The following is a 12711-nucleotide window of genomic DNA, read 5'->3' on the forward strand; positions in this document are numbered from 1 at the left end:
TTTCTCTTTTAAGGTAGATACTATATTCCTTGCATTTTAGAAACAGCATTATCATTATTGTGATATTTAAGCCCCTCTGTACCCAGCACTGTGCTAAATGCTGAGATATGTTCATGATAATCAGATCCATGTAGTTCCTGTCCCACACAGGAGCTGTGAGCTGTCTTGAAATTGCATTATTTCTGATTGTGTTCTTTCAGTGTTTAAGTAACATCGCACCTTTGACCGAGTACTTTTTGAATGATAAATATGAGGCTGAAATCAACCGCGACAATCCTCTTGGAATGAAAGGTGAAATTGCTGAGGCTTTTGCACAGCTTATTAAGCAGATGTGGTCTGGGAGGAATGCTCAAGTGGTCCCCCGCATGTTCAAGGTGAGCATATGTTTTCTTTTGTAACGAGGCATTTTCTGACACTGCAGTGTACTAGGTCTGTGTGGGCTCAGATTCGTCTGGATTCTTCATTTCACTTCTGGATTCTTCGTTTTCCTCATGATTTAAAAAAAAGAGCAACACTTTCTGACTATAAGAAAGAGACTGTTCAAATCTTTGTGACAGGCCACATAAGGGCATAGGAATCGAAATGGGATGGCAGAGGGAGGTGCCTGCTCCAGTTCCGTGGAGTAACAGAGAATGGAAAAACTCCAAGACCAGCTAATAACTATCCTGAGGCCTTAGAGCCTATACTTCTCATCATGTTCTTGATTGAAAACAACATGTAGTACCATTCCGTTCCCTGAGAGGACGAGATGTGTTGAAACACTGAACTTGAAAGAGGCAAAAATATAACTGTGCATTCAGAGTAGTTTGGGGTTCAAATGTGGGGTTGCTGTGTTCGGTAGCACTGGGAAGCCAGCCTGTCAGACCCGTTGTTGCCTCTAGAAGACACGTGGCCTAGGGAAAGAGTTCAGACCTGGGAGTCAAAGGACATAGGTTCTAATCCCAGCTCTGCCAGTTGCCTACTGTGTGACCTTGAATAAGTCGTTTCACTTCTCTCTGGGTCTCAGTTTCCTCATCTGTAAAATGGGGATTCAGTACCTGTTTGCGCTCCTACTTTCTGTGAGCCCCATGTGAGTCAGAGAACTGTGTCCAATCTAATTAACTTATATCTATCCCAGCGCTTAGAGTAGTGCTTGTACGTAGCAAGCGTTTAAGACACCATGATAATAATAATAATTGTTGTTTATGTTGTTCTGACTCTGCCAGAGGCTGAACTTTCAGAAACCAGTCAGTTTGTTGATAAGGAGATGTCCCTTCTGATTCTTAATTGGCTTGGGCCTCCTTACAGCTTCAGGATACACAAGTTCTTTTTTGTGTGTGTGTGTTCGACCATTCCGTTCTTACTTATATGTGTGGTATTTTCATTTAGACCCAAGTTGGCCGTTTTGCCCCTCAGTTTTCCGGCTACCAGCAACAAGACTCTCAGGAATTATTAGCTTTCCTTCTGGACGGACTACACGAGGATCTGAACCGGGTGAAAAAGAAGCCGTATTTAGAGCTACAAGATGCCAACGGCCGGCCTGATTTGGTATATGATATTTAGGGACAGATTTGAACCGTACTAATGTATAGGAGCTGCCTTGTGGGGGTGGTGTCAGACTTCAGCTGGAAAGGGCCTGTTTTCAGGCTATGGCCTTGTTGACTTTAAGCCTGCTTGCCATTCTCCTGAGATACAGATTGCAGGTCCAGTGTCTTTAATGCGTCCCACAAACGTTTATTTTAGAAGACAGCATTTGAATGCACTTTATACAGAAATGCCCTCAAGCCAATGGGCCCGGAAATACCCCCTCGAGTTTAGCAGTTTTTTTCTCCCAAGTATTAGTTGAAACAGTTTGCACTTCATTTCACAAGGCATAGACTCATCTTTTGGAAATCGAGGCCTAGTGAATAGAGCACTGAAGTGTTTGAGGTGAGGCAGCTTCTCCAGAAGCAGATAATGCAAGTGTGACTGCTAATTCCCTTGTCAAGTTGCCACATCTCCAAAATTACTTGTCATCTAATAACTGTGGTAATTTGTGGTATTTGATCTTTCTGCTTTAGTTTGTCTATTTATAAAATGGATATTATATCTACCTACTTAGAAGAAATTTGATCAATAATGAGTTGTGGCCTTTACACTAAGTGCTTTCTATAGGCTAAGCTCGATTATCAGCGACTGGCGCCTATTCCTCATGGCCAAAGCACTTTGCGATAAATGCAGGATAAAGTAGATAATGAAAGAAATCCGTACAATGGTTGCTCCCCGGACAGCCCCGCTCCTTTCCTCCCTTTCCGTGTCAGCTCCAGCTCTCTACCTGGCGCTCCGAATCCTCATCCGGGGAGAAGCTGCTTTTTCCCCTAGCTCGGCACCCTTACCAGCTGCTACAGTCCATGTAACTGCTGCTGTCCCCCTAAAGGCCGCACTTTTTTCCCCGCTCTTCTAGAGTCGGCCCCAGCTTCCAGCTCCACGGTCTGCTCCCTGGGGCTAGGGACCGTCCTTCTCTTTTCCTCTATGGCCCACCAGTTTTGACTCAGGTGTACCATGTGTGTGTAACAGGCACCTTCCTTCCTTATCCTCCTTACCTGGTGCACAAGAAGGTGGCCCATATTTGAAATCCACAAAATTCCCAAGATTTTCAGTCTTCAGTGTTTGATAGTCTGCCCCCATTTCTCCCTCCCCCGCTCCCCTGGAGCAGATTTTCACTTAAAGGTGTTGGAAGCTTTTTGAATCAAGCGCAGAGGGTTTTTTTTTTTAATCTCCTGTCTATTCAACAGTGTTCTTGAGAGAATTATATATAATAACAATCTGTTGCTAGGAACACGTACAGTTGCTACAGGTGTCATCCGAGCATTTTAAGTTGCTGCTGAGCCACATTGATATGAGAAGTGAAGACACTGTTTGAAAGCTATTCCCACTGTGTGTGTGTGTGTGTGTGTGTGTGTGTAGTTGTGTAATTGTCTTTAGAATTCAGAAATCATGCCACCTCTGGATGTTAATATAGCTGGTAGTCCCAACCATTCCATGCACAAAGGCCATCCCCTTGTCATGCTGATGTCTTTTTATTATTTACGGCACCTAGTGCTGCTTTAGTTTTTACCTCTTTGTAGTAAAGCTTATTTTTCAGTGTGCTGGCGAGCCCAGTTCGGTTTGCCCGACACAGGCAATTTTTAGGGAAGACCTCTAGTCCCCTTCCAAATTCAGGGTAAGTAGTACGTGCTTGAATTGCACTATTTATGTAGAACCTTTGTGTGAGCAGGGAGTTTCCCTCCATTGGTAGGATGTGGTCTTGAGTTGTATTTCTAGAAGTGGTGATGGGTTGTACTGAACAATCCATATTCTCTTGCCCCCCAGGGGATGGAAATTGGTAGGGATATAATAGAAAGACAAAGGTTGGAGTTGTGTATGAGTGGGGAGAAAGGGTCAACAAAGAAAGGAACATGAAAAGAGAATTTGGAGGTCTAGAATTCCCCATCATCTACATCCTTAACTCAGGGTAAGAAAGCATTCCCTTCCTGGGCCAAGGCAGTATAGAAGCCTGTCTTACCTGCTGCCCGAGTCTTAAGAAATTGAGCATAAGCTCTGCTGACAGAAGTATCTAGTACAGGCAGTGGCTTTCATATTCAGCAACAATTCCTCTGTCAATGCCAACTTCCAAGTCTTTTTCCAAAGATTTGGGGGAAGAACTAAATTATTCCACCATAAAAATTGACTTGCTGTACATTTTTGGTAGTGTTCCTTAGGATTCTTATGAGTGAAATAAGTGGAAAAATAAGTCCTCAGTCAAATATGTCATTGACTGATTGTAATGGAAGTCCTGACTCTTGTTTGCTTGTTTTTTTGGTGTGTTGTTTTTTTTTAGGTAGTAGCAAAAGAAGCCTGGGATAATCACAGACTGCGGAATGACTCTGTTATAGTGGACACATTTCATGGTCTTTTCAAATCCACACTGGTTTGCCCACAGTGTTCTAAAATTTCAGTCACTTTTGATCCATTCTGTTATTTAACTCTTCCGTTACCTTTGAAGAAAGATCGCACTATGGAAATCTTCTTGGTTTCGGCAGATCCACATTGCAGGCCCACCCAGGTAAATGAAAATTCTCTAGCAGGAGCTGCCGATGCGTCAGAGATTAATGGTTTCTCGTTTTGAGATGGTCAGGAGAGAGCTGAACCATTATAGTTAGAAATTGCAGACCAGGAATAGAAATGGGTACTTCAGTTGTAGAATTGCTGATTGGCCTAAACCCTCTTTGGAGTTTTAGAGTTTTGGAGTACTTTTAAGTACACTTAATCACTCAAAAGTTTTACAGAGGCTTATTCTTAGGTCTCCAGATGTCGTACCTTCTGCATTTAGATGGAGACATAAGAACAAGCTTTTGTAAAATTTTGAGTGATTGCAATTTGCTCTACTTGGGATGTCTTTGTGGTCACTTAAGAGCTGCAATTGTTCCAGATTTCAGCATCCCATGTATGTCAGGAGTTGATCATTTAGGGATGAGAGGAGCTTTCTCATTGAGCTGAAGCTGAAATAAGTACTTTTCGGTCTGGAAAGAAGCAGGCTGAGCGGGGACATGATTGAAGTGTAGAGAATCATGAGAGGGTATAACAGCGTCAGCATAGGACTGTTCCTCACCAAATAGCTTGGGACCTGATTGAGGCCACTGAAGTTTGAGGGGGGTAGGTTCAGAACAAAAGCAAACACTCCTGCACACTGGGTGGTAAAGATGTGGACATTATGTCCAAAGAAAGATGTACTGGGCTAAAAATATCAATGTGTTCAAATGAGGTTTGAACAAATTCACGGACAAGAGGTTTATAGCATATGTTACCAAGAGGGAAAGTTAAGGATTCTCGGAGACAGAGTACTGGACTGGATGGACATTGGTCTGACCCAGTAATGGCATTTATGTGCCCAAGTTTTTTACGTTCTGATATTTGAAACCCATATCTTGAAATTTTCATGTCCTCAGTGACAGTTCAAAAGGCTTGATTTCAGTCCTAAATGATTTGGGATCACTTCTCCCCATTTTGGTTTGTTACGGCACTCAAAATTATCTTGGCTTTTGATCAAAGGGTCTTAGAGTTTGAATTTTGGAAAACCAAAGGCTGAGAATCTTCCCGAGGGGCTCATCTCAACTTATGGGGAGAAAAGCCACAAGGTGCAGATGGATGACTACAATCAGGAGTTGACTATGAGCTCTAGAATATATGGTCATTTATTCGAAGTGGGACAGAGGGTGGGGCTTCCAAGTGGCTGAACTAACAGGACAAGCGTGTGTTGTGGGGAAGGAGAGGCTGGGGAGCAAGTATGCAGAAAGATGCCAGTTGGGAATACGAGGTGAGACGGGGCAAGTAGGTGATGAGAGATTCACCCAGACACACATGTACAAAGTTACTCAAAGTGAGACACACTCATACTCCCTGAGACAGATGTCCTCGGAGTGTTAGGTGGAGCAGGAGTCAAAGGAGAAGGTAAGCAGCAATGTCTGACCTAAGCCACTGTTGATAATAATAATAGTTATGGTATTTGTTCGTTGCTTACTATTTATCAGGCATTAATAACAATAATTATGGTATTTAAGTGCTTACTATGTGCCAGGCACTGTATTAAGCGCTGGGATGGATACAGGCAAATTAGGTTGGACACAGTTCATGTCCCACATGGGACCCACAGTCTAAATCCCCATTTTAGAGATGAGGCAACTGAGGCACGGGGAAAGCGAAGTGACTTGCCCAAGGCCACACAGCTGACAAGTGGCGGAGCCGGGATTAGAACCCATGACCTGACTCCCAGCCCCGTGTTCTATCCATTAGGCCATGCTGTTGCCATTGGCCAGTGTTCCCATCGCAGCCGCGTAGTCCTAAGCTGGTCGGGGTCAAAAAAGGCAGGAACTATGGACTGCCAGAGTCAGTGGCAGAGTGCTCTTGGCTCAATCTGTTGGGTTATACATCGCCACCGGACTTCCACGGGTTTTGCTGGTTTTTGTGGGAACAGAGGTAAAGTGTGATATCTTGGAAGTCAAGCTCAATGTGGGACAGCCGGTGGTCACGTTAGTTTTATTCATTTGGTATCATTGAGGCCTTTTTGTTGTTTTTCATCTCATCTCTCCACCTCTCCTGCCCCTCAGGTTCTTCCAATTTTGCAAGCCACTAGCACTATAATCAATTCCTCTTCATGGGTTCTTGGTCAGGATAGAGGTCTACTTGCTGCAGCATGGCCTGGTGGATAGAACACGGGCTTGGGAGTCAGAAGGACCTGGTTCTAATGCCGACTCCACTTGTCTGCCATGTGACCTTGGGCGAGTCGGTTCACTTTTCTGCATTTAACTTGTAAAATGGGGATTAAAACTGTGAGCCCCATGTGGGAGATGGACTGTCAGTTTTTAGTACAATGCCTGTCACATAGTAAGCGCTTAACAAATAACATAAGAAAAAAATTTTTAAAAATCCATCATTCGGTATTCAACTTTCTCTTCCATTCCATTCTCTTTACCATCAGCGCTTCACCCTCTCTATTCCTCTGATACTTTCCCTCCGTGTTCCTCCTCTTCTTCCTCCTCTTCTCCCCTTTCACCCTCCTGCTGCCTTCCTCTTCCCCCATCATTTCTCCCCTCCTACACTTCCCTCTGATTGTCTCCTCTTGCTTTACTGAGCACCTGCTGTTTGGAGAGCACTGTACTGGGCGCTTGGGTGCATACAGCCTAATTTGTAACTGGGATCCCTGCCCTAAAGGAGCTTACGCTCTAATGGGAAATAGATTTAGAATAATTTACAGATTGAAGGAAGAAGTACTTTAGTAGTGTTTTGAAGAGGACAGTCTTGCTTAATCTCAAGTTATCTGGGGACCTAATGCAATCCTCTACCTCGGAAGTCACTTCTCAAAAATTGTGGTCAATCCTCTGGCTGCCATGTTAAATCTGTTTTTAAATATTGTGTATTTTTTTTTTTGCAGTACCGTGTGACTGTGCCAATGATGGGATCAGTCTCTGACCTTTGTAGGTCTCTGTCGAAACTCTCTGGCGTCGCTATTGAAAACGTAAGGCCTTTTGGTTAAAATGAACATAGTAATTGTGGTTAAATAAGTCTTCATTTAAAAAAAAAAAATAATAATCATCCCCACCTTTTTGGGCATAGGTTTTGGTGTCTTCTAAGGTACTGCTAGCTAGCCAGACTCTGCTATTTTGATGAGCTGTTGAGTAATCCCAGAGGTGAACATGATATGAATGTATTTTCTGAATCACTTGTCTACTGGTTAGGGCCCTAGAAGGCAAATAGAGTTCTGGGTGGGTCCTGTTAAAGATGTTTTTACTCTGTTTTGCTGGTTGTGTGATTTTAGGCTGCTCTGAAAATCTAGCATCAAAAGTGTTTTCTGTTGGGTTTGAAACGAAAGCACCTCTCTTTGACCTGTAATTCTTTTATTTGTAGATGTTGGTCACTGATGTATACAATCATCGGTTCCACAAAATCTTTCAGATGAGTGACGGTTTAAATCACATCATGCCTCGGGATGATATCTTTGTGTGAGTACTCTCCCAAGCGCTTAGTACAGTGCTGTGCGTACAGTAAGCGCTCAGTAAATACGATTGAATGAATGATCAACAGCTTGGCTAAAATGCTAGAAAGAAAAAAAGCCATGTAACTCTTTTTATTATTTTTATGGTGGATCCTGAAAGCCTGTGTCTTCTTTTGTAGCCACTGTGTTCAGAGAATTGGTCCAGAGTGATGGATGAAGGTCAAGCAAATGCATGATGTAGACTCAGGCACTGTTTTAAAGTTCCAGTGAGGAGGAGAAAACTCTTTGCTCAGAATGACAGCTAGATAATTTGCCTTCTACAACAAATTACCTTTTAACTGTTAAAATGGGAGCTTCACTGTGCCTGAAACTGTGCCAGAAAGGTCATCCCTGAGATTATGTGACTGCAAAGTCTGTGATGTTGCTAACGGCAACAGAGGGAGGTGGTGCTTTTGGCTGGAGCTAACCAGTGGAAAAACAGGAAGAATAACACCATCTCTTGCTAATTCTAGGTTCTTGCTTCTCCTAGTGGGGAAAATTAGCTCTCACTAGAGCGAGGGCGTCACATGCAAATTTGATTTTTAAAGTTTTGACAAAAGATACGTTTTAATGTACATTTTATAAACTGAATGGAACTTGGGGACCTGTTAACATCTCTGCAGTCTATCAATATCATCAGTATCGATTAAAATGTTTTGAGTGCCTGCCTGGTGCAGAAAACTTTACTAGGTTGTGGGGAACATTTCGAAGAAGTGAAAGACCTTGTACTTGCCCTTGAGAAATGTAGTGGGTGAGCGACAGTAGGTATAAAATGTACCATAGTTAAGAGTCAGACAATAGATGACCCAATTGAATAAATGATAGATTACACCCAATAAATGCATGAGTGATGAAATAGCTAATGGAATGGCATGACTAGGAGGTTGAGGATTGAACAATGACTACACCAAGTCACCCTCATAAACTGTTTCCTGAAATTAGGGAGAGAAATCCAAATTTTGGTTAATTAGGCATGTGAGGGTCATCACCCTTTTGACTGGGCCACGTGTACACATGCTAGAGTTTGATTAAGGGGTGGGGCGTTCCCTTGTTTTTTCTCTTGTACATTGGAGCATGGTCATTAACATTTATGCTACCAACTCCCTTTCTTAATTTCTATTCTGGTTGCAGACAGAATAGACACTTCAGTTGCCTCACTTCTTAAATCACTTTTTTTGGGAGGGGGCTGGAGCAGTTAGTTAAACTTTACAGAAGAAAGGAATCCCTGTTTCCTGGGCTAGATAATGTCAGTTTTAACTTGGGTGGTATTGTCCTCTAGGCTTGGTGAAGCTCGTGTTTTCGAGTCAGTACATGTAAAGGTGGAAGGGTAACTAGTAGGACTAACTTGCAGGGCTATTGGTGTGGTAACCTACATCTTTAAATGCTGTGTAATAATATGCCTGTGTTAGCAAGAACCAGATGTATCTCTCACTTTTATACCTGGGACAAATTAAAGTTCCTTTTAGCTTGGGACTTTCTAGTTCCAGCTCCTAATTATTTCAGTAATAATTTTCTACAATCTACCAGTTCTCACGTTGCCGCCTAAATTGTAAAGGGTCTCATTTGCCCCAGGACTTACCCTTATTGTGCTTTACTGTATCTTCATTCCATTGATGCCCACTTTTTTTTTTTTAAAAAAAAAAAGGGAGCTCTGTGATTTTTTTTTTTTTGGGGAATGGTATTAGCTTGCATTTAGCATTTTGGTATTAGCGTTTAGCTTGCCTTTTTGCCAGGAACTGTACTGACTGCTGGGGTAGATACAAGATAATCAAGTTGGACACAGTCCCTGTCCCACATTGGGCTCACAGTCTTAGTCCCCATTTTACAAATGAGGTAACTGAGGCCCAGCGAAGTTAAATGACTTACCCATAGTCACACAGCAGGCAAGTGATGGAGCTGCGATTAGAACCCAGGCCCGTGCTCTTTGCATTAGGCGGTGCTGCTTCTCCTATTGATTTCAGGGTGTCTCAGTCTGGAAAGGAGGACTTTTTTGGGACCCAAATCCTAGGGTTGCTGATTTTATTTTTGTTATTGTTGCTGAATCTTCTGAGGATCCTTAATTAGACGATAGTTACAAGGACCTATCTTTCTCAGGAGAGACTTTCTCTTACTCCTGCACTAAAGAAGCCTTGTCCTAAGTATCAAATTGAATGATTCCCATTTAGGTGTTTGTTATTTACTGCACTTTAGGTTTTCCAATCTCTTCTCCTATTATTCGTATAGATATGAAGTTTTCAGTTCAACAGAAGATGGTTTTGAATGTGTCACATTCCCAGTTTACTTCAGAGAAAAGAAAAACAGACAAGCCAACACTTCTTCTGGGACAATTCTGTATGGTCAACCACTTATAATTTCTGCCCCAAAACACAAACTCACCCATGACTACCTTTACCAGATCATCTGTGAGCGAATCAGGTAAGTGCAGGAAATTAAAAATGCTTTTATAATTTGAATCTGTACACCCGCAAGTAGACATTTCTCAGCAAGTATTTTCATCCCAAAGAGGTAGCATGGCCCAGTCACAGGGGTAGCACCTTAAGGGTATGAATTCTAGTTCCAATTTTGCCACTGCCATGCTGAATGACCCAGGGCAAGTCCCTTCACATTTCTTTGTTCAGTCTTAGTATTGGTACCTTATTTAGTTGCTTCTCTAGCATTGTCTATGGGAAAACTATTTTCTAACAATTTAGGAAGTTTTTACAGTATCCTAGAGATAGCTCAACATTGACGGTGGTCAAGAAATAATTTTGATGCTGTCAGTTTAACAAATGAAAAAAATCAAAGCACATTTTAGCAAACTGACTTTCCCAGGTCTTTTAGTAAATTCAGCAGTGAGCACATCAGAAATTAGAACTGTTACCTCTTGGGTTCCTACCTTTTTTTTTTTCCTTTTTAACTCCACTAAGTCATACTTGCCCATCATCCTAAGCACTTTTGTAATAAAACACTAATATATATGTAGATTATATAAATAGATAAAATATGTAAAGGTGACATAAGGGTATAAATATATCTGGGAACTTTAGAAGCATTGAGAAGTAGCTTTAATGCAAGGCTATTAAAAATACCAAACCGTGTTGATTGTCAACGCCATTGTTGCGTAACAGAGGCCACCCTGAATGTATTTTGGGTTAGGTGGCACGCTAAGTTCCTTAGGGACATTATAGTGGTAAAACCGATCTTAAAATGAAGAGTTCTCCAAAGGTGGGTACACTCAGGACTTGTCCTTGAAAAGCTTAATCAGAGAGCAGGCAGATTGACCAAAAAAAAAGAGGTCAGGCTCCGCCACACCCTTGGTCCTAGGAAGGCTGGCCCCTTCCCTCTCCAGTTTCCCTCCCTGGCGTCCAGAAGTGAGGACCGTAGAGGACTCTCCTCAGGTAAGCTAACTTTGGCCTGGGTTGGAGCCTCCAGCCTAGAGGGGAGGGTGTTACACCCTCCCCTCTACCCCATCTAACCCCCCGCCTCCCAACCTTCTGCACAACTACCAGGGCTTTCATTCTCTGTTTGCCTGCTGGATTCCAGCGCAGTGGCCTCAGTGTTGTCCCTCTTTTTTTTGTTTTTGTTTTTTTTTTTCCCCCTCCCCCAAAGCCCACAGGCCTTAGTGGGGATGCCTTTGATTCTGATGTTGTCAGCCAAGATTGGCCGGGACCTCTTCCAAAAAGCAAGCAAACAAACAAATGAAAAAACTCCAAAGATTCCTTATAGCTAGCCTCAGGGACTCTGGTCTCTGGGCCCAGGGGTCAGCAACTGGAGGCACTAGATCTTAGGCCCAACTGGCTGGAGCTGTATATTTTCCTCCATACTGTGTTTCACTTCAGGCTTGTTAGTTTGACTCGTGACGTAATTTTGAATGAATTAAATTCAATAAAATGCATATTAGGAGAGAGGTGTAATTTTATTTGGGCTTCATTTCACTCATTCCCACTATGTGATTAATGGCAGTAGTTGGCATTTTCAGGCAGCAGCGTGTGTATGTGTGGATATCATGTGCCTATGTGATCACTCATGTCCATTGTACTCAGCATGCCTCATCTCCCCTGCCCGCCCTCTCTCTCCCTCCACCCTCACCCCCTCCTGTCACAAATAAAAATAATGAATTATTTTAAGAAAGTGAAGGCTTCTAGCAGAGAGGGTCTTTGTTTCTTTCCATTTTAGATTGTGAGCTCCGTATGAGGCAGATTGTGTCCAATCTGATTACTTTGTGCCTACCCAGCTTTTAAAACATAGTAAGTGCTTAAAGGCTCTCGTTATTTTCCCTCTTTCTCAGCCCTTTCCTCTCAACTTGGGACTGGCTGTTTCCCCCTCTCCAGGTCCTCCCACCTTCCTTCCAAGAATATATTTGGCAAAAGTTCTGTTATCGGGCATTATAACGAAGTGGCGGTGCTTGTTCTGGTTGAGGATCTGCCCCTGAGAACCAGCCCCAGGGGAGGGAGCTTTACAAAAGCCATACAGAGGCCTAACAGGAAGCGATTATCAATCAATCAGAGGCAGATCATCTTGCTTCTCGCCTGTTCCACGTTGCCCAAGACACCCCTGCTAGGACTCCCAGAGAACACTACAGGGGAACTGCGTGCAACTTGACTTTGTCCGCTCCCTCCCTACCACTGGAAAGATTCAAGCATCGGTGTGATCTCCTCCTGCTGGGTGGAGGTTTCCCTAAAAGTGTTAAATGCCCAAGATTGCTATTCTGTTAGGAGATAGCAGAAATTCAGTTACTTAAATTTTTCAGTTGGTAAAGTGCTCGATAACAAAACTTTTCCTGAATCCAAACCAAGGAGAAACCCAAAGCAGCTGGAATATTAAAGCAAATGGGAACAGTGGATTGAGTGCATTCACCTTTCTCATCCTCTCATGGATTTTTCTTTCTGCCCGTTAATATACTTCACCCTTAGGTCGTTCCCCAGAAAGAATTCGGCCGCACTCACGCGGTCTGCCCTTCTAGTGGTCGTGCCTTTTCCATCTTCCTTAGGATGATGTCTGGGCTTACGAACTGGCCGTCGGTCCATTCTAGAGCCAGAGTCTGAGCCTCAGAATGACCCCCTTATCCACCCAACCCCACCTCTACCAAACAGCGAAGCCCTTCCAGGCTCTCTCGGCCCCTCACAGCTAAACCCGCTGCACATCGTGAGATGGCAGCACCGTCCAAAATAATAAATCCCTTGCACTGGAAATGGTAGATGTCA

General features: G+C 43.1%; 1 protein-coding gene across 5 annotated transcripts in view; it reads left to right on the forward strand.

Annotated features, from left to right (window-relative positions):
- The window catches only part of USP4 (ubiquitin specific peptidase 4), a 50315-nt gene that overhangs the window by 19671 nt on the left and 17933 nt on the right, over positions 1-12711 (forward strand). For all 5 annotated transcript variants that reach the window (XR_003754510.2, XR_003754511.2, XM_029050907.2 and 2 more), the window contains 6 exons: positions 201-374; positions 1369-1527; positions 3839-4063; positions 6929-7012; positions 7402-7496; positions 9752-9943. Coding sequence is in view for 3 of the 5 variants with exons in the window: in XM_029050907.2 (XP_028906740.1) it covers positions 201-374; positions 1369-1527; positions 3839-4063; positions 6929-7012; positions 7402-7496; positions 9752-9943 (929 nt within the window). In the remaining 2 variants the exon portion in view is untranslated. The remainder of the gene's footprint in view (positions 1-200; positions 375-1368; positions 1528-3838; positions 4064-6928; positions 7013-7401; positions 7497-9751; positions 9944-12711) is intronic.

This window comes from Ornithorhynchus anatinus, chromosome X1 (assembly GCF_004115215.2).
Source record: "Ornithorhynchus anatinus isolate Pmale09 chromosome X1, mOrnAna1.pri.v4, whole genome shotgun sequence".
In the NCBI taxonomy this organism is placed as follows: domain Eukaryota; kingdom Metazoa; phylum Chordata; class Mammalia; order Monotremata; family Ornithorhynchidae; genus Ornithorhynchus; species Ornithorhynchus anatinus.